At 41.2% G+C, this 20,894-nt stretch overlaps 2 protein-coding genes across 16 annotated transcripts in view; one reads left to right on the top strand and one right to left on the bottom strand.

The window, feature by feature from the left end:
- The window catches only part of LOC133266219 (uncharacterized), a 32,536-nt gene extending 29,585 nt beyond the window's left edge, over positions 1-2,951 (top strand). Inside the window, exon 6 of the mRNA XM_061447478.1 lies at positions 1,564-2,951. The gene's annotated coding sequence lies outside the window, so the exon portion shown is untranslated. The remainder of the gene's footprint in view (positions 1-1,563) is intronic.
- A 5,736-nt stretch (positions 2,952-8,687) lies between these two features.
- Positions 8,688-20,894, bottom strand: part of TCF12 (transcription factor 12) — a 169,599-nt gene continuing 157,392 nt past the window's right edge. For 12 of the 15 annotated variants that reach the window (XM_061447042.1, XM_061447046.1, XM_061447045.1 and 9 more), the window contains 5 exons: positions 18,012-18,126; positions 16,992-17,163; positions 15,463-15,695; positions 12,662-12,815; positions 8,688-10,985 (listed from right to left, as the gene is read on the bottom strand). In XM_061447042.1, coding sequence (XP_061303026.1) covers positions 12,673-12,815; positions 15,463-15,695; positions 16,992-17,163; positions 18,012-18,126 — 663 coding nt within the window. In that variant the 3' untranslated portion in view covers positions 8,688-10,985; positions 12,662-12,672. The remainder of the gene's footprint in view (positions 10,986-12,661; positions 12,816-15,462; positions 15,696-16,991; positions 17,164-18,011; positions 18,127-20,894) is intronic. The other 3 variants (XM_061447049.1, XM_061447051.1, XM_061447056.1) reach the window with 1 other exon arrangement.

Below are 20,894 nucleotides of genomic sequence, written 5' to 3'. Positions count from 1 at the left end.
CAGAAATTAAAGGACTCACCAAGACTTTGCCACACAGTCAGGATTTAAACTCAGAACTTCAGAATCCAACCCCAGTGCCTGAACCACACATTCCTTTGCTTTTCTGTATTCCCCTACAGTCTTAGGCCATGTGGCCACTATTGATGAAATGAAAAACAGGTGCAGATCCATGAACAGATGGGAGCCCAGCCCTGGCTGATCTCTGGAGGATAATACAGTGTTGTTTTCCGGCAAAGGACTCCAGAGAACCACAGAGGCAGCCCTAAAAGTGAAGCTGCTCTGCCTCACACTAAATATCTCCACCAGCCCAGCAAGAGGGAGTTTTGAGGCATGGTCTGTTTGTCAGCAAGGACACTGCCTTACTGACCTCTCAGGCTGGCAGTATTGACATCTCTGGTTTTCAGGCATTCCTATAAAGGTTGTAGAAGACTAATTGCAATCCCATTCTTTGCAGTAACAGCAGCCAATGTTTCTAAGTTGCTGAAACATAAAATTTCTTCCCTTGAGTAGACAATTTTGGAATGTCTAAGCCTCAAAAAATGCCATTAGTCATACGCAGAATCTTTCTCTGGGAAAATTGGTAGTGGTATGAGACAAATCAGTCAGGTAAGATGAATAATATATTTGTTCTGGATCTGTAAGGATAGATCTACTTTTAATTTCCAGTTCATGGAGAGCTGATGGCTTACTCCACAATATGTGGTTAAGCAAAGAATTTGGACTGCTTTCTCACTGGGAGAAAGATGGTAGGTAACTAGTAGGGTAATTGCCTGATCCTTAGTGCAGGATGGAGTGCCAGGATGCAAAGTACTTCCCTGGCTTATGTGACCCACAGTTATAGTCCCTGCAATGGTACAAGACACATTTTCTCTCCATGTGTCACCTGAAACATCAGCTGGAAGTATTAGAGAAGACATTGTGATCCTCAGTTTCCTCAGATCCACAGAGCACGTATAGACCCAAGAGGATAACACATGCAAGAGGACGGTATGTTTCATGGAATCATAGGATAGTTTGGGTTAGAAAGGACCTTTAAAGATCATCTAGTCCAATCCCCCTGCAGTTTGCAGGGATATGTTTAAGTAGATCAGGTTGCTCACAGCCCCATCCAACCTGGACTTGAACACTGCCAGCAGTGGAGCACCCACAGCTTCTCTGGGCAACCAGTGCCAGTATTTCTTCAGCGTGCATGTCCACTTGTGCCAAGAAAATCTAATAAGACCTGATTGCTTCCTTAGATTCTATTTAAATTGGGGCCACAAAACCTGATTTGCAACAGTAGGCCAAGGCCACACTGCTAACAACATGTATTCTGCTCATGCTAAACAGTATATCAGATTGTTTGGGAAAATCTATTTTATCCCAGTTTTAAGCAGGTTTTGAAGGAAAGCATTCTCCACAGATGACACTAATAGAATTTAGCAGCAAAGACCACCCAGGACACTGGGAATTTCAAACTGTTTGGCCTCAGTTTCTCTGATTCATTCTTCTCAGCTTCATGTGTGCTCTTTGAGAGACAAAAAATAGCATTTCCTTAATTTTGAACTTCGATTTCTCTTCCAGCCGAACATTCGTGAAAGCAGCTGGTCCCAGAGGTGGAACATTCCAAAACCCTGTTTGGAGCCAAGTGAATACGTTATGGAGTCAGTTGTGACACCACTTTATAGAGAACAGACAATGAGTTTTGGATCTCGTAAGTACCTTTTATCCCTGCAAATAAGTTCCCTTCCCCCATTCTTTTGGAAACATCTCAGTCTGTATTGGAAACAGAGGATGTAATTTATTTTTATCGCCTTCCCTGTCAAACTGGCCAACTGCCACAGGGTTCTGCTTTCAGATGTAGCAAGAGGCAGGAGAATCACAGTGACAAACCATTCATTTCAGTGGCTCCTCCTGTTTCCTTATCTTATTTAGAGGCTACCTACTGTGCTCCCTTATCACTCTTTCTAATCCTGCAAAACTTCTCTGCAACTTCACCCCTCCACAGAAAAAGCTGACCTGTTTAGACCTCTCTGCTTCTCTACTCCTGTTCCCTTCCTCAGAGAGCAAGTTGCTTCTTCCTTTGTTACTTTAGAACTCCTTTTTCAATTCCTATCTTAGTCACTCTCTCCTTTTCCTAGTTCATTATATTGCATTCAATTTCCTAGCTGAATGCACATACAGCTGTGTGGCTTCCTTTGGGTATGCTTAATTTCTCACTGTCCAGCCTGCCCTTTGATGTCTGCTAAAGAAGGATACATCTTCTTTTCCATCTTTTCACATGTGCCTATTAATTACTCTCTTCAGAGAGACTGTTTACTGACTATCTCTCTGTTTACAGTTGAATACAGCTAAACATTTGGTCTTCACAGTTCTCCTTCTTATACACCACCCACCCAGTTTCTTCCCAATTGTTGCAGAATAGATGTCTCCAAATCACTTTATAAAGTCACAGATGCATTGTACTTGCATTCCCACACCCAGCCTCCTGCTCTCAAACACTGTTTTTGCTTCAGTTACAGAGATGTAAAGAAAGATTTTGTATTGGTAAATTTGTCTCTAGTTCTCTAATTAAAAAGAAGCAGTGAGGCTTAACATTTTGACCTTTCTGTTGCACGTATTCCTACCTTGGGCACTGTAGAGAACCCTGAAAGCTCTGTAAGCATCAGACTTCTGACCTGTGAAGAAATAATACGAACTCAGTATCAAGTACAGAAGAATGCCCACTGAAGTTAGGAGGGTTATCCTATGCATAAATTGTGCATATGTCTTTGTGCGACCAGGAACCTTGGGTAGGGGGAATTTTAATATGCTGGGGAAGGATAAAAATTATTCTAGCAAATGTGCAGAAGAGAAGAATTATATGGTTATAATACAGCAATTGAGATCTAAGATGAAAATTCCTTCAGATGTCCTCATTCCATACGGAGCTTAAAATATTACAAAATAATATGAAATAAATGTAAAACAAATGTGGACTAAATTATGTTTTTTCCAAAGAAGAGATTATTGTCAATCACAGAACCATAAAATGGTTTGTGTCAGAAGGGACTTTAGAGCTCATGTAGCTACAACCCCCTGCCATGGGGCAGGGACACCTTCCACTAGACCAGGTTGCTCCAAGCCCCATCCATCCTGGCCTTGAACACTGCCAGGGATGGGGCAGCCACAGCTTCTCTGGGCAACCTGTGCCAGCACCTCATGGAGAAGAATCTCATCCTATCTAACCTAAATCTACCCTCTTCTTGTTTAAAGCCATTACCCCTTGTCCTATCAGGAATGCTCCTTTAACTGAAAATTGCCTAAAAAATCTATCAGTTTAATAAGCATATGTTCAGTATAGACTTATTAGATTTGGGTTGAATGAGGCTTCCCATGTAGTAACTCCCTCAAGGCGAGTGTAATGCTGCATGCCAGAACTGAGAAGGACAACTTGCTCTCTGTTCTCCTGCCCCCGCTGCTCTCTTCTGCATTCTGAGGAGGGTCAACTGCTGCTGTACCTAAATGAAGCAGCCCCAACACTGGGCCTGGAAGGAACAGAAGCCAGCATGCTTCAGGCTGGAAGGGAAGGACTGGACCTAGAGCTGGAAGCCTGAAGGGATAAATCCTCAATGATGGCCAAGCAGCCAGGCAAGAAGAGGCACAGGTAAGGGAGGCAGAAGTGTCTCTGACATTTACTTATGGATGCTGGAAGGAACCTTGCATTGTTGAATCTCACCAATGATCTTCACACTGGAGCAGTAAATGGGCATCACAATAACCATGTTACTAGTTAAATAGCAGAGGCATGTACCTGGAAATGACAAATTTTAAGCTTGCTTATAACTGATACAGTGTGGAGACCATATCTTATGCTACAGAAGCTGGGGGTAGGGCAAGGGCAGGGACAAGGGAGGAAAGAAGTCCAGGAAGACCCATGGAAGCACGTACAGACAGCTCAGTTTACGTGGCCTGCTAGTCAAAAAGTCAACAGTTACAGAAATGTAGAATTGACTGGCGTGTGGCTGTGGTTATTTTCCATCAGTTGTCATGGATATGCAAAATAGCCACACCAGAAAAATAGACAGCGAAGCTTAACAGACACATACCATTTTTGGTTTCATTCACACTCTTTTCCCTGATACCCCTGATATTCCTTTAAATGCAGAATCTGTATTTATATCCAAAAAACTTTTATAAAGAGAGCTTTATTGACACATTTGTTATACTTCTATATAACATGATAATGACAACCAGCTGGCTACGGCTAATGACAGGCACTAATTCATATTGGGTTACTACCTTCATGTTCTGCAGGCTGTCACTTTCTTCCCGCCATTTTTAGCATTCTTGCCCTCTTGTACTTGCATTTTATGATGCTCATGTTTACTATTCTTGCATGCTAGGAAAAGAATGAGCATTTTAAAAGCTTTATGTTTAATTACACTTGCAGCTATTACTTAGTCACATAAACAAATTAAATGGACATTTAATTAAATGTTACCCTTTTAAAGGGTAAACTGGAAGCAGAGCCTATTGACTGAACACTGATATTGCGTGCATTTATCTTAATTAGTCAGGTAGTGTTAGGGATTAACGTACTTTAGCTGTTATATCCATAATCAAATGCATTAGCATTTATGTCTTTGTAGCATACAGAATATCAGTTAAGATGTGAGCTCTCTCCTGCTGGGTAATGTACAAACAGAACTTGAAGTGTATCTGAAAGACCCCCTTCCTAAGTCACCTTTAAAGGAAAATACTGCAATAGCCTCTCCAGCTTTTGCAGGTGTGAACTGACCATTCTGATGACAATTCAAACCCTGATCCAAAAATATCCCCCACCTTATCATTTTGTATTTATATACAGGAGAATTCTCTCCTATGGAGAGAGTTTTCAGTGTTTTGAGATGGGGATTTTTAATCCATAGAATCATAGAATAGTTAGGGCTGAAAAGGACCTGAAGATCACCAAGCTCCAACCCCCCTGCCATGGGCAGGGATGCCTGGCACTAAACCACGTCACCCAAGGCTTTATTCAGCCTGGCCTTGAACACTGCCAGGGATGGAGCATTCACAACTTCTTTGGGCAACCCATTCCAGTGCGTCACCACCCTCACGGTAAAGAATTTCTTCCTTATACCTAATCTAAACTTCCCCTGTTTAAGTTTGAACCCGTTACCCCTCGTCCTACAGTCCCTAATTCCATTCTAGCACACTGAGATTCTAGTCTGAGTGAAGGATGGTGCTACAGTAAATATCAAGCCCAAATGCCTCAAAGACCTCATCTGATTTTGTAAGCAGTTATTTCAGAGGTCAGAGAAAATCATTTGGGAGTAGTCTGGAGCACTGAATCTGGTTGTACAGCAAACAATGGGCTATTTAGTGTCTTTCCAACAAACACACAAACTAGGGCTACCGATTAATTCCGCTTCTGTGATAAGCTAATGCTTCTGATCATCTCATTTATGGATTAAAATGCAAAGTAATGAATACTCCTCAGATACCTCGTTCTACAGATGAGTTTATAATCTCATATTTGGAGAACTTATTTTTATAGTGATTGCTACAGACTCATTCATGTTCATGAAATTTCTTTAGTTGTGTTTGGATCTGTAAGACTAACCTCCTCCAATTCCACCAAAAGTCTTTATTTTTCCTTTTTGCATACTGGATAGAAAAGGTGTGCATTTAATGCAACACTGTGTGTCAGAACTTCCACGGGCATAAGGAACCACTTAATTTACTTACGTAAGTAAGTAATCTAGCAAACTAGTGAAACAGCCTGTTCTGGCATTTCCAAGAGCTTTCCTTAGTCACTAAAATACAGTGGAGGGGGGTCAGAAAAAGCCTCAGCACAAAAATAAGAAAGTAGGGCCTCAAATCCACATTACTACAATAGCAAGACACTGTGGTTCATTTTGTACAAGAGTTTGATGTCATGTCCATTTATTTTGAATAATTTCCTCCTGGATTTTTATCTTTTCTAAGAGCTGAATTGTTGAGTTTTCCGAATCAAACACAACTTACCATGTTGTTCAGAGGTTTGATGGAAAGAGATCTCCAGCTATAGGACCTGCATAGGTTTCTCATGCTTTTCAGAAGTCCACGACTAGCAGTAGTCTATGTTTAACACAGACTGAATTTAGAATTATATTGTAAATTGCTTTCCCATCTGTTCCATCACACTTGGCAGCAGTTACTCTTCTGATAGTTTATATTTAATTCCTTTGTCTCTCTATATTTAGGTGATACTGTTAAAAATGCAGTGGATCTCTCCTGAAAATGAAGCAACTGTGGTATTCTTGTTTCTCTAGTATACCTGAAATAACCAGAATTCCAAATATTTAACTTAGCCACTGCCCTTAATGGATCTGCCCTTCATCAGTTATGATCAACATTATGAGATTTTTATCTCACTTGGTATTTGGTATAATTTTTTGAGGGGACTGTTTTTAATCAGTTTTTATTTAACAGATGTGGCTAATCGCATCAAAACATTTGAAAAACCAGGAGAGAATTGAAAGAGCCCAGATGATTTGCAGTTTCAGAGCCTAAGGCCACTTGATCAGACCAATACAAACAATCCCAGGGGACTGCAGACAAACAGCTTGACTAGCTGTCATACTGAACATGCACATGCAGTTGCTTGTGGTATCAGTTGAACAGTATGTTTGTGTTTTAACCAGGAAGTAAACTCACAGTATTTTGCAATGGCATCCAGGTTGACAGTGGGATTAACTTCAGGAAAACAAATGATGGTTAATCAGTACAAAACACCACCCAAAAATGGCACCTGACTTAATCTGCACTTGACAGCAGGAGCTGGAAGGGAAAAGAAAGGATTGTGGCAGTCTCCTATTAGTACCATTTTCCCCCTTCCTGGAAAACTTTTCCTTCACTTTGCTGAGCAGGTGAGCAGCAGAAAGGCAGGACCTGGCGCTGTGCCTGTCACCAAGGATGCAACCCTCCATCCCTGCGTTTGGGATGCCCTGTAATCAGGGCAGCCATACTGTGGCTCTCACCTCTGGCCACATCTTGTATGGATGGTGTCTGGAAGCAGGAAGGTGTCAGCTTGCTTTCTCACTCCTACTGAGCCTTCTTGAACCCCACTGTTGAAGTGCTGCCAGGCTTCCAAATTGGGACAAAGGATCTCTTCCTTCTACAGGACATTTTAGTATCCACAGGTTAGGTATACTAGGAAGCATAAGGTATTAATGTTACAAACAAAAAGCAGTTTACCATCCAGATTGTCTTTTACATTTTGGTTTTGTTCTGCCATGATTTCCAGATGCTAATGGGGAAAATGTTGACTCATTCTTGGAACAATGTTAACTCGTACATAAAGAACCCACAATCTTCTTTTTACCATCATTTACTCAGTGCTGGAGGCAAAAAAGATTAAGTCCATTTTAAGCCTCTCCCAATGCTTTAGATTTAGAGGAAAGCTTTCCTACAATAATCCAAATGCTCATTCTAGCAGAATTGTATTTCTCAAAGGTATTGAAGGACTTGTGGTCAGAAAGTGTATGCAAACAAGACAGCAGTAGTAAAGATAAAGAAGACGAAATGTCATTTTTACTCTCTTGAAGCTTCAAGTGACAAATTTGTAATAGGTCTCATTCAGAAATGGGGAGAGGAGTAATGATGGATACTCAAAGGCTGGATCTACTATTACTACTGGAGTAAATTACAATCGAGAATGCGTGCTAGGGGAGGCAGCAGGGCACCTCAGCACCTCTTCCACAGCTTACTAAAGACATACTAAAAGACATACTTACAAAGTTGAGGCTCACCTCCCATTATTTGGCCAGACCTCGTTAGATTTGCCAGTGGTTAAAAGTCCTAGCTTATCAGAACTTGCCTGTATAGGTATGTTGACAGTGTGACAGCGTAAACCAGATCTCAAGATGATAATTGGATTTTTTAAGGTTACAAAGGACAGTATCAAGAGTTGGAAAAGATGCAGTACACAGCAGCCATGCTGACTGACATACACCGCATTCAGTTAAACATCATAGCTTCATATGTACAGTATCTATTTGCTTGTCTTTGATGTGCTTTTCCCAGGGATATTTATTTAGAAAAGAGTTGAAAAAACTAAAGTTTCAGCCAAGTCTGCTTGTTGAGGCTTTTGGCTTAAACAGATGTGGACTAAGGACTGCATGATTTCCCCACTGTATGGTGTATGCCTTGGACATAGTACTCTTGCCATATTTTTTCATTTGCCCTCGCAGAAATTGTAGAAAATGTGACAATGTTAATTTCAAGCTTAAGATACAGACTCCCCCCTCCCTTTTGTATTACCTGAAGCCTACATAAATGCATTGATTCAGAAGTAATTCGGTGCTGAACTTCAATTCACGAAGGGGCTTCAGCCTTAGAAACCTATCTTAAGGACAGGCAAAGTAGAGTAACAAGATATAACAGGAAGCATATACCTGTGGCTCAGCTCCTGCTCCCAGATTACTATTTGCCTACGAAATCCCCTTTGTTCCTCAGTGAATGCAGGCAGGGTACTGCTCCTCCTCGCCTTGCTGAGAATTTCTCTATTTGCTTCACAGGAAGTAGAAACAACACTTCTTGTGCCTGCAGCTTATGCTGTGTACTTTGAGAAAGGATGTTAGGTTTTACTTAGATAAAGGTGGAAGCTGATTTTGCTGGTGTTTTTCATGCAACACATTACCTATGAGGAGAGAGGAATTTAAAAAACTCACTGATTTACCATGTTAAAAAAAGATGGCACATTTATTGCTACATAAATGTTATATACATAGTGTTTTCTGTTACATTGACAGAAATTTTTTTGAACTTCTTGCTGCTGGTTGGAAAGGTTTATCAGCAATACCTTGAAATTTGACACAGGGTACAAATCTGCAATAAACCAACAATGGAAACTGGAGAACAAGATGAGAAGCAATTCATCTCGGACAATTAGCTCTTACAATACTCCATAGGTACTACACGGTATGCTAGAACCCTACTATGGTCTTACAATGCTATTGTAAATTTCTGATATTAATGAACAGGTTATGGTAAATAACCCTACATTTTTACTACCTAATATAGTAAAATAAAGTAAGAAACTTTTTACTGAAAACTTTTTCGATTTCAAAAATCTAGAAAGAGTAATATTTAGAATTCAAGAAATTTTCTTACAAGATTATTGTATAAAAGACTAGCTACAGTGAAAAATAAGCCAAATGTTTTTTTCTTTCTATTTTATGAAGGAAAGCTTCTGGGCATACTGCAAAGTCTAATATAGCCAAAAAGACAACAAGCTTAGAAGGAAAAAGGCCAGGCAGTGGCACGTGATCACTTTCACACGTCATAAGCAACAAATTTGTTTAGCTGATAAACACTGAAATGAAGAACAAGGCCACAGATATAGTCAGGTGTTATTTGATGATCTATGCAAATTAAAGTAATAGAAATGAGTCCACTAATTCCACAAACTGTTTTGTTAGGAACCATCCAAACCATGAGCTGAAATTCATTAGTTTATTTTTAACAATCCATCCTTTGTTCTTTCAATTTAAATGACTTCATAAAAATTACTGGTTTGTTCCTGTTTTGTGTGTGAACCAATTGCCAGTGATAAAAGATGCACTATATGAACAATAGCTCAGACAACCTTGGCGTAGGAAATTTCCTCCCATGGTCATTGCAGTGGAAGACAGTTTCCATGGAAGTTCAAAGGGATTAACCATTTCAACACAACTGTGACAAAGGAATACTTAGGGACACTGTTCTGGTAGAGAAACATTTGAAGGTTCAATGCTAATGTGGCTTGGAAGGGGGGCATTTGATTCACACTGGGTTTTTTTTTTCTCCACTGACAAGCCATACAAAAATGACAAGATAGTTAATGTATACAGTAAGGAAAAACTGGTGACCATTGCTCTTATATTCCATTATGTAAGTAAGCCCACCATACTGGTGGTTATAGCATCACACTACCTGCCACGGTGAATGTAGGATTTCACTATTCACCAAAATTACAGCCTGAAAAAAAATCTCCTTTGTATTTTAATGCATTTTGTGCTTACATACAGCTAACACTTTACATGTACTATATGTAGTACTTACTGCTCGGAAAACAAAGCAACTCTAACAAAGTAGATTCTCCCCACCCAATTTACACTTCACGTTACAAGCTTTACTATGAAGCCTAGAAGCCTAAAAAGGTTTCGTTTATAATTAGAAAAACAAACAAAAAAAAAAGTATTTGAGGAAAGTCTGAGGGAAAATAAAAATAACTTCTTAAACCCAAGAAATGTTACGGTCACAGCACTGCTCCTGCTGGCAGCCCTCACCAGGCCTCTCACTGGCTTTGAAGCACGGAGCTCAGTATGGAAGGGTGACTATGACCATAACTGTTCAGATTACCAGAGACCAAAAATAACATAAAAAAAAAGCTATACCAAGGAATAGTTTCCTATTGCATGGAAAACACTAGTCATATGGCAAAAGGAGAGGAAAGGACAACAAAAGACTTTTCCCTTCCTTTTTTAAGACACTAATAGGTATGCTGGGAATGCTACGGGTCGATGTTTGTCACTGCTTTGTTCTCTGAATGTGAACAGCTTTAGCAAATGCTGGCATCCAGCTGAAACTTTATCAGCCTTTAACATGTTAACTTTTCCCTTTATATGTAGACCTTTACAGTTCCATAACAATAAATAAAATTTGTAGTTACAATGCATTTGTCAATTCAGTTTAGGCACAAGGCAACTTCCACAATGAGTGGAGAGATCACAACAGTCTCTGATTGTGCAGAAGCGACACACTGCTTGCAACAGAATGATATGTTCAGAGTATTTCATGGGCTGAAATTCTGTCTGAAGATCTTGTATCTTCAATCCTGATGCAGGTGTTGACCAGTAGCTTTGATCATAAGATTGCATTTGGGTTTCTTGCTTCAAGTGTTTTCTCCTGTCAGGTTTGTGTCTTCATATAATGTTAGTTGTCTGTGTCCTTGTGAAGAAAGGTCACCTTCTGTGTATCCTACCAATGATTCTGGAATTCTAGAAAGCAATTTGGAAGAATAAAGGGGTATTATGAAAAGAATCAGTAAGAAGCATGGTTCAACACTGGAACTAATTTAAACCATACCATTTTTTATTTTTAACCATACCATTTTCAGTTAAGCGCAAAAGAAAAACCACACTGAGAGGCCTTGAAATCCTTCTTTCCACAGATACCCATACTGAATATGGCACATTGAACAGTTTACTCTTGGGAACATTCTATTTGACTTCCTGGGCATGGGACAAAGTGTAATCTGCAGACCTCAAACCTTCAATCTTCATTTGACTTTGGTCTCTAAAATAAGCAGGAGTCAGTACCCAACGTGAATTACTACTGCTGAAGTTAGCCATCACCATATACCCAATGAGCTTTCCAAGTCAACGTCCCACCTGAGTCACCTTACAAAGTTACTGCTATTAAAAACCAAAGATCTTGTAAACTTCTGAAAGTGGCACATTGTATTAACATAGCAAGAACAGGCTATAAATTCTGCTGCAAGTCAAGAATTCTCTGACAATTTAGAAGTAACCTGTTTCTTTGGTATGAAACAGGACAAATTAAAGACATTCTAAGCACCTTCTTTTCCTAAAAAGAAACCCCATTTTGTTTATGAAGCAAGCAGCTGCCTATGAGAGATGGGGGAAAAGTACTGCCTCGAGTAAGGCTTGGTTTCAATACCATTTTGCTGCTTTCTAAGGAACATGAAGGAGTAATAAATTTCCACAGAATACATTCTGGCGAGATGGATGCCTTTATCATAAGCTACAATAGAAGCAAACTAGTCTATATACACAACAACAACCTCCACAACATAAAATTTAGTAAAGTTATGGATGTAAGTAAGGGCATCAAACCCAGCTGCTTACTTGTTTTGAAAGTGGCAACAGTTGTGCTATTTTCGAAGACATGAAATAATCAGCTTTTTTCTTTTCAAAATCAAGTTTTCCCCATTTCTTTTTAAAAAAAAAAAAAACAACAAACCAAGCAGCTACATGTAATAAAACCAGATGACTAATATATCCTTGGTAAGAGCACCCCATCAGCATGATTTAAATGAACTACTGCATTTTGGACTACATGGGACTTTTGGAAATACTGATTTATCTTGCAAAGCTGAAAGCATTACTTTTTAAATCTTGACTATTCTTTAATAATAGAGACTGTGACTTAAGATAGTTAAGCAATCTCCGCTGGGCACACGAGATGAGCTAGAATGCCTGGCCTTATGCCAGACAGCAAATCTCTTTGCGATGAGAAGTCTCTCTGTTTGTTTCAGCACTGGGAAACTACATGGATTTTTAAACGAGCTAATGTGATATTTAGATCATTTAAAAATGTATAATTCATTTCTATTATGCTTGGCTTATCTAGCAAACTGTTAACTATTCCTCTCATGTCATGCCAAGAAGGCCACCTGAGCCAAGAGATGTAGCCATTGGCAACAACACATGGAAATGAAGAGTTTAATGACAACTTCTTGGGATTTTGTTTTATTATAAAACTAAACAAATCTGCACGCTTTGCTTATGCTCAGAGACCTCAAAGTACTTAGCAGCATAAAGAAGTTGGTGCTAGTGGCAGCTCAGTAACTAAGAACAGGCGTATCTACATTTCCCTAACTGTAGCCAATAAAAAGCAACAAGAGCCGTTCCCCTCTAGACCAGAGACGTACCTGGCTGGTGTTCACATATGACCCATAGGGTTGGTAGTTTCACTCAGGCCAGGGTGGCTTCCTGGGTGTGGTGTTGGCGGCTCTGCCGATACGGCAGAAACTTTTTCTTCTTCCCTTCTCTTAAGGCAGGCTGCTTTAGGGTTTAGGTTTCGCTCTGGAACAGAAACATGATGTTAACATCCCATATGCCGATAAAGAGGGCAGTATCGATCCATTAACTGCTGGAGTAAAAATAGCTATGCAGCTTCCCTCTTTGAACTCCTGATGTCCCTGCACTAAAAGACAGGTGTCTGAAGCTGCAGACAAGCACTACTGAAAACCCTACCAAGCATCTCCTGAGATGGTATTAAAACAAAAAAAACAAACTAAAAAATCACCCAAACTTCCCCCTCAAAACCCTGCTAAGAAGTGTCTCCCTTGTCACCAGGAGTTGCTAATGTGCAAAATGAGAACTGTAAGAATTTACAATGCAAACAACCCCGGATTTATTTCTGTGTTTCACTGGTAAGCTGAAGTCACAACAACCTTACTGACAGCACGCTAGTTTTAGTAACGTTACTGCTTCTTTCTTCACCTTAATATTAGCCTGCTGTTAGAAGAAGGGAGGTTGAATGTCCCGAGTCAGTAGCTCTCCTCATACCCTCAGGTCTGGAAAACCATCTTAAATTCAAAGAATATGACAATGGCACAGAGCAGAAGGCTCATGTTTTTTCAAACCATGTTTCCTCTCACATCACAGTCAGTACTTTATACAGGCAGCTGTGGACCAGCTATCAAGCTACCTCCATCAGTACATTTCCACTTCCCCAATTAGCTTCAATAGATGAAGCTTTGGACCTAGTTTTCAAATTATGATTGTTTCTAACAGTCAGCTATTTCTGTTCTTCAAATTTTTTTTTTCATGAACCAAAATACAAAAGATGAAAACTGCCATGGCCAAAAAGACACACAAAAAGTGTGTACTATGTTCTACCAGCGCATGTTGAATTTAGTCAACACGTTGAGGTATTTTTCTAGCTCTCAGTGAATTCTGGTTTGCAGTTTAAGATTGCAGATATAATTTTAGCTGTAAGGAGACTGCCAAGACTGAACAGACAGCACAAGCCCTTCTCCTGCACTGCACAGGCACCCCACAGTAACTGCAGTTTGCATTTTACAGGGGTAATCTGACAGAGGCAGTTTTGGACAGACTTGCTAATTCTGCTTTCACCCAAGTCATTACCAACTGCCTCCTACTGCATTTCCTAAAGATGAACACTCCTAAAGAGTCTACTGGGGGAATAAAACAACCCAAAACTGCTAACTTTTCTTAATCACAGTTTTCTTTGTTTAAATCTGGCTTGTCTTGAAGTTTTAAAGAAGATTTAATTATGTGGAAACTCTGAAAGGAAGTTAATTTACAGCGATTTATGAAACGGAGATAAAAATGCTAGCCTACAGTTAGAGCTCAAAATCTGAAACGTTTCAGTCTGAATAGCGCCAATCACAGAATGAGAAGCCTCATTACCAGCAGGGAGAGGAAATGGCTGATGCAATTATAACAACGCACTGGTGAAAGCTCCTCCGGGCACCGCACAAAGCTCCGGTCACTCACTGTCAGGAACAGGTGCTAAGAAAGACGCAGAGATAAACGGGGAGCACAGCCTCTTGCACAAGAGGCATCGTGTGCTTGTGATGCACGGGGAGTAGGAGCTGAAATGTACATGTGAGGAAGGAAAAGCTCTCAATTTACACTGCCTGCAGAACAGGTCCAATTTAACTGTAAGTACATACAGAAGAAGATTTCTACCAGAGACATAAGGTTCAGAAGCAACCTCTGACCAAGGCAAAAGTGATTTTACTAGTTTTCACACAGAGCTTTCTGTGACTGACAGAATCTGGGAGAGCCAAGAGATGGACTTGGTGCTTGATGCTTGATTAATGTTAGTCTGACTTCTTTGTAATATTCAACCTTATCTTCCAGACTGTCATTTTCAGAGCAAAACAATTCCCAAGGTCAAAGTCTCAGGGATGCTAAAATAGGGCTTTGCCATGGCACTACTTGGTGCCTCATCTGCAGAGTAGTTAGCTGCTCTATGGAAGAGCTCTGACTGGAGACTGTGAGCCTTTATTAAAACCCAGGTCAGTAAAACTCTGCCTGAAAACACTGCATCTCAGCCTTACTACACAGTACATAAGCTTGTGTTGAGTTATTCCCTTTGTCACTTTCATTGAACTTTTAACTATTGCTTTGATCTGTGCAAAACATAAGCAACAAAACAGGAAATGGAAGTAAAAATAAGATACACAAGAATAAAACACTGACATCATTCAGTGGCATCAGTGATTCAGAGATGTAGTGCGTTAAGCAAGTATGACCACTGATGTCATCCACATCTGAAAGACTTTTCCAGCCACTCGATGCACTTCTGTCAGCAGGACACTGAGGAAGACGGCTACTCACTAGTCCAAGAGAGCAAAACCTAATGGAATGCTCATGCCAGCTACACAGATCAGACTTTCAGTTGGACAGGACTTACAAGGGTCATCTCATCCAACTCGGGGCTGATCAGAAGCTCAAGCAGGGTGCCTCTGCACCTTAATATGTCTTTGATTCAACTGAAGTAGGTTTTCTCTCTCCTCCCCACCATGCGTTTAATGCAAATCCCTAAGTAAATGGTTAAATTCACTGCATTTTAATATTTCAGTTATGTAAGGTATGTCTTAAAATAGATCTCATATTTTTGTTAGAGCTTTTGTGCTACTACGTAAGTGCTTGTTACAATTTAAAGCAAGGTATGTCAGTACTTTAAATCATTTACCTCTCACTTGCTGCTCTAGACTGAGGATGACTGCCACAGCCTGGTGAAGAATAAGCAGCTTCGTCTGGGGTTTCTCGCTCTTCAGATGAAGCTGACACATACGGCCAAGTTCTTTAAACGCTTCATTAATGTCTCGTACGCGCAAACGTTCTCGAGCATTATTTGCCATTCTTCTCTCCTTTTCTCTTTCTATTTTCTGCTCTGGGTTTAAATCCTCATCTTCATTAGTACTGCTGCAAGAAAGTGTAAATAAAAGTAAACTGAAGTATCACAAGTGATCGTGCTGCTGGTTCAAAATTTTCAGTTGATGAAATTAAACTTTTTCTGCTTAATCTATTTCATATTGAAGTACACTTAGATAACTAAGGAAGTGTTCCAAATCAGTGCTTAAGTACTCAAGGTAATTCTTGCTGTTCCTGCCTCTTTCTGAGAGTAAGTTTTAAATGGTGTCCGGCTGAAGAATATGCACAGAATGTTGTCTACAGGTGGCAAACATCTCTAGGATAAGTAGTGGCAACACACTGCCCCTTGAAGCAAAACTACCACTTCACTCAATCACTGAGAAATGAGGAGCAAAGAGGTAACTCAGCCATCTCATCAGGTGAGGAATAAAGCCTTTTCAACAAGTAGTTCAGCCAGTTTCCAATATATCAGCTTATATAAGAAGGCATTCAGGTAATTTTCAATTTACTGTGCTTATTAAAAAGCATTAGTTTTGTTAAAGCCCTTAGTGGCCTATTTTAGAACTATTTTATCTTCTAATAATACCCAGCATAGAGCTGATCAGTTCTAATCAGAATTCTTGTATCACTTCAAATTATTGTATTAATTTGCACAGCCTTTTTTTTAAATATAGGATTGTCCAATTCGGTCTAAAACTACAGAAAACCTCTGCTCTAACTAAAATTCACACACTAAAATGCCATTAGACATGTGATGATACAGGCTGTGCTGCCAATTGTTGCAAAACTCTCATTGTTTACTGTTACCCTAAATGTCAATGCTTGTTTCAGGCCCATCAGGCAGATCCAGAAGAATTTTACTCGGCATCAGCTCCAGGTTTTTTGCCTATGCCTTTGGAGGGGAGAAGTGTTTCACAGACTATGTACCTATTGTGCTCACCCCAGTGAATGAGGCTTACCAGGCTGCTGCTCTTCATCGCCACTTGCTCAAGTTTAGAAGCGCAGCCCTTGCCCAGGTACAAAGTATCGCAGGTTTCTAATGTTCTCCCACCCTCTGTGCTGGGCAGGGCTCTCTGTATCTTACACCACTTACACGTACACACAGGCAGGTATCAGGCAAGGCAGCAACATAAGGGAATGCACACTTTTCAAGTGATTTCCCCAGAAAATCCTCTATTCTGTATTTAAGTGGATACAAACACTTAAACTGTTTATCCGTTTCAGCTGTCTATTAATAGGTGCACTGAGGTAATGCAAAAGCCTTGAAATAAATTCATCAAACATAAGGACAGCATATTACACAGCATTAAGGAAGCACAAATTCTCTAGGACATGTCAGCAACCCACCTTGTTCTGCCTCTAGATGAGACCTTGATATCCTTCTGGGAGGACTCATCATCTGATTTCATGTCATCCGATGAGGGGGGTTCATGTATATTTTCATCCTTCTCCTTATGTTCAGACTTGATTTCTGTTGGACCTATAGCCACAGACTGGCTCTGTAAGCCACCTGACAATGCTGCAGGCAACCAGAGAGCAGTGTGAGTATCACAGGCATGAAATACCAAAGAGAATCTCAAGCAGATATTGTCAATGGGAGGCCAGAGCTAAGGACAGAGTCTGGGAAGACGACAGTAGGAACTATACTCTGGCAACAGCAAGAGAAATCCTGGTAACACTGATGTAATTGGGCATGTGTCAGGGGTTGTAAAGGGATCATAACTCAGAGCAGCTTGATCAGTAACAGCTTCACCTAAGAAAAGCACTGTTAAAGACAATAGGACTTCAGTGAAGTAAGGAAACTTGCACCTTATGTCTGGGCTGCATATTTTAGGGCAGAGCTGCACTGACATCAAGGCTTGGGCTTAGATCAAACGTGCAACACGCACCTCTCTAAATGGTGCAAGCATGCTAACGAGTAAGCTGACTTGTGTCTTCCATAGCTTACTACTTCAAGCTAAAAATTGAGGGAACCTTTAACAGAGGGAACCATTAACACCTGTATGGAAGGATTTCTTTTTATTAGCTAGACTGAAATCTGCCTTCAGCTCACTCTGCAGCCCTTCCTGCCGATTCGGAAATGGCTGCCGTACTGCAAATGCCATTACGGCTCCTTCAGCCAAGAGAACATGGCTGTAATGCAGAGTCTTCTGCTGGAACTATAGTGGGTCAAGTCTGACACAGGGATGCCCTGAAAACTGTTGCAGGGATCCTTCACAGCAGCATTTTACAGTATTTACAATTAATTTCTTATTTCTCAACATCATCTATGTCTCTATTCCCTGTGCTGATGCAATTTTACCAAGATTTACAGCCTCACTGGCTCTGGATTACTGCAGACCCCATTTAAAATCACTGGGAAGTTACCTCTGTAGCTTTCTTGTGTTTTATGATTTAGTTCTGTGCTCTGAGCAGAAACTGCACTGGGAAGAACTGAATGGTTGCTGCTGAGGCTGACACTTTCTTCCCGATGAGCCCCAACCTAAAGCAAAGCAAAGCAAACATTTCCATTAAAGATACGCTTTAAAGAAAAAGAAACAGTCCAGATACAGAAGTTTAAAAGACAAAATATTTGCTGGATTACAAACCCAAGTTAAAGTTCTAGCTTGGTAAAGGAAAGATTTAGTTGGAAGATGCTATTACACTACACCACTTGATCACACCACACAGGATTAAGCTGTATTTCAAGCAAAGCAGTGACCAACACCTGTTTGGAATAACACAGCAACCTAGCAACAAGGTTTTTCACTACTTTCCCACACAACACTACAGAGTTTTCTCCTTGATTTATACCCGAGGGGTGTAAGACTTGATTAACCTTTGATTGTTTAAACTAATTCAACTAGCAACTCCAGTACATGTAACACTGTGATCCTTAAATCGTGGGGAATAATCGTCTTCACCCCATGTGTAAGGTGTGTATACTGCCCTATGCTCACATACACAGACATGCACATGTATAAATAGCATCTCCTCACTTGTGCTGAAACAGGATTAAGGCAGAACTGGATCTAATATCAAAATACTGTTTTGTTCACTTTAATAATTCCCTCTCATTTTCCTCCTTTCTTAGCTAAATACATTTATCTTAGTCCCATTACAGAATCTTATCATGCAAAAATAACCCAGGCATCTAACTGCTCCTACCACCTCTCAGTATTTTCTGATCTGCTCCTTCATGATACATCATGATCAAATTTCCAAGCAGCAAGCACCGAGAGGAAGCATAAACTTGGATTAACAGTACTTATGCCAAGACAGCGATGAGTGCCCGTGCCCAGCTTGAACAGGCAAATCTGTTAAAAACTCTGCTCAAGACAGAACACTGTTATTAATGCGAACCTCTATAAAGTCATATTCTTTTGTTTGAGAAAGGAAAAGGTACAGACACACTGCCTGTATTTAAATAATCTGGAATGCGGACTATTTAAAGCTTTTGATTCCTAAAGACACAAAAGTCCTTTAAATATTTATAATACAACCACAATACAATTTTACAGTTAAAAAAAAACCAAAACCCTAACAAAGCTGAGGATTCTACTATTATTTATATAGTTACAAAAACTGGCTACAGATGAAGCTTTTTACTGGAACAGTAGCAAACATGTCAACTAGAAGATTAAGCCTTTAATTAAATAGGTTTATTGCCTGGAGTTACACATGAGAACCACTGTTTTTCAATAAATCCTTCAATCCTAGTAAACTGCTGAGCTTTGAATCCCTCTTGAGTAATTAATGCAGCTTCTACCTTTCATGTCTTAGTATGGGTTTTACCCAGAGAGAGATAAATACCCTTATGCAAGTTTATCCTTTGTTTAATACATACTCGTTCCTGTAAGCTAACACACAGGAACAAGAAAGGAAAGGGGGAACACCCCCCCCCCCCCCCCCCTTAACTAATATCAGGTCATTCCGGGCTGGTATCCGTATCTATTGTTCTGCAGAAAATCTCTTGTATACTGAGGGATATCTGTTGCTATTTAAAATGTGTTTTATCTTCCTGTGTGTGTAATAGGCTTTGTCTGTGAGAAGTTCCACTATGGATGCAGTCATCTCAGCTCCTGCGGTGCTTGAGAGTTCACTGGGAGCAAAGAGCAGAGCCAGTGTCTTCCAGCCTATGAGACAAAACTCGTACAACAGGAACGTGAGGCTTGCTCTGCACAGAGCACTTCCAAACCCGAGTCTTCCCCTAATTCTGCCCTGCAGGTTGTGCCCGTGATTTTGTTCTTCTGCTCATGCTAAGTCCTAACGCATGAGGGTGCTTTTATTCAAAGTACGGACTGTGAATCACTTCAGGGCCAAGTCTGTTCCAAAACTACTTCTTACAAAAGGTTACAATTCTTAAAGCTGTGTCCAAACGAAGCAGCTGCCAGAACCCCGGCAACTTCCAGATCTAGTGCTAATCTAGACATGAGAGATAAGCACATCAGTTCTGATACAGGCAGGAAACAGACCGGGAATAAAAGCTGAATTCAAGTCCATGTTCCAGTCCTTTGAAACAGGTTTACAAAATCAAAGCATACAACTTAGATCAACAAGACCGATACAGAAATCTGAAGAGCCAGGTGTCACAAACCCGACCACGTCATGAGCGCTCATCTCTGATCTGCGATGTGCTAGAAAATCCAAACAATCCCTAAAGCAGGAGGCTTGCTGAACGCCCCCGTACCCCACGCGAAGGCCCAGAGCTGTTTCCTGTAAGCACAGCAAACCGGGGCCTGCTTCAAGGCACCCAGCTGGACCTTAAGTCTCCTGAACGCCGAGCTCAGAGAACCGGGTTTGCCGTTCCCAGGACAGGCTCCGTCCCTCTGCACCTCACCGCCGCGCCGGCGCCCTGTGCCGCAGCACAGCCCCCTCTCGCAGTCACCGCTGCCGCCGACCCCCAGCCCAGCCGCTTCCCGGCACCGCGGTGCCCCCTCCCCCGTTCCCGGGGCACCCGCCAGCTGCGCGGGGCGGGGCGGCGCGCGCTGCCCGCATTAGCATACAGCTGGGCGCCTCGGCCCCGCCCCCGCCCGCGACAAAGGCGGGAGGGCTGAGCCCGCCGAGGGGCCGCTCTGAGGTAAAGCTGGGCCCGGCGCGGGGCCGCGAAATGGCAGCCGGGGTTTGGGGGGGGAGCCGCGGCGTGCCGGCACACACCGCCTGCTAAACCCGCACCGGAACCAGCCACCGCCGGGCAGCCTGCCTGCGCTGCCACAGCAACGAGCGTGGCGGGCTCCCGGCAAATCAAACGGGTTACGTTTAGCGAAGGGA

Source organism: Pezoporus flaviventris, unplaced genomic scaffold (assembly GCF_033815535.1).
Source record: "Pezoporus flaviventris isolate CSIRO_AGI_PZ_B2104156 unplaced genomic scaffold, CSIRO_AGI_Pfla_v1 ptg000006l, whole genome shotgun sequence".
In the NCBI taxonomy this organism is placed as follows: Eukaryota; Metazoa; Chordata; class Aves; order Psittaciformes; family Psittacidae; genus Pezoporus; species Pezoporus flaviventris.
This window is presented reverse-complemented; position numbering and strand designations above follow the sequence as displayed.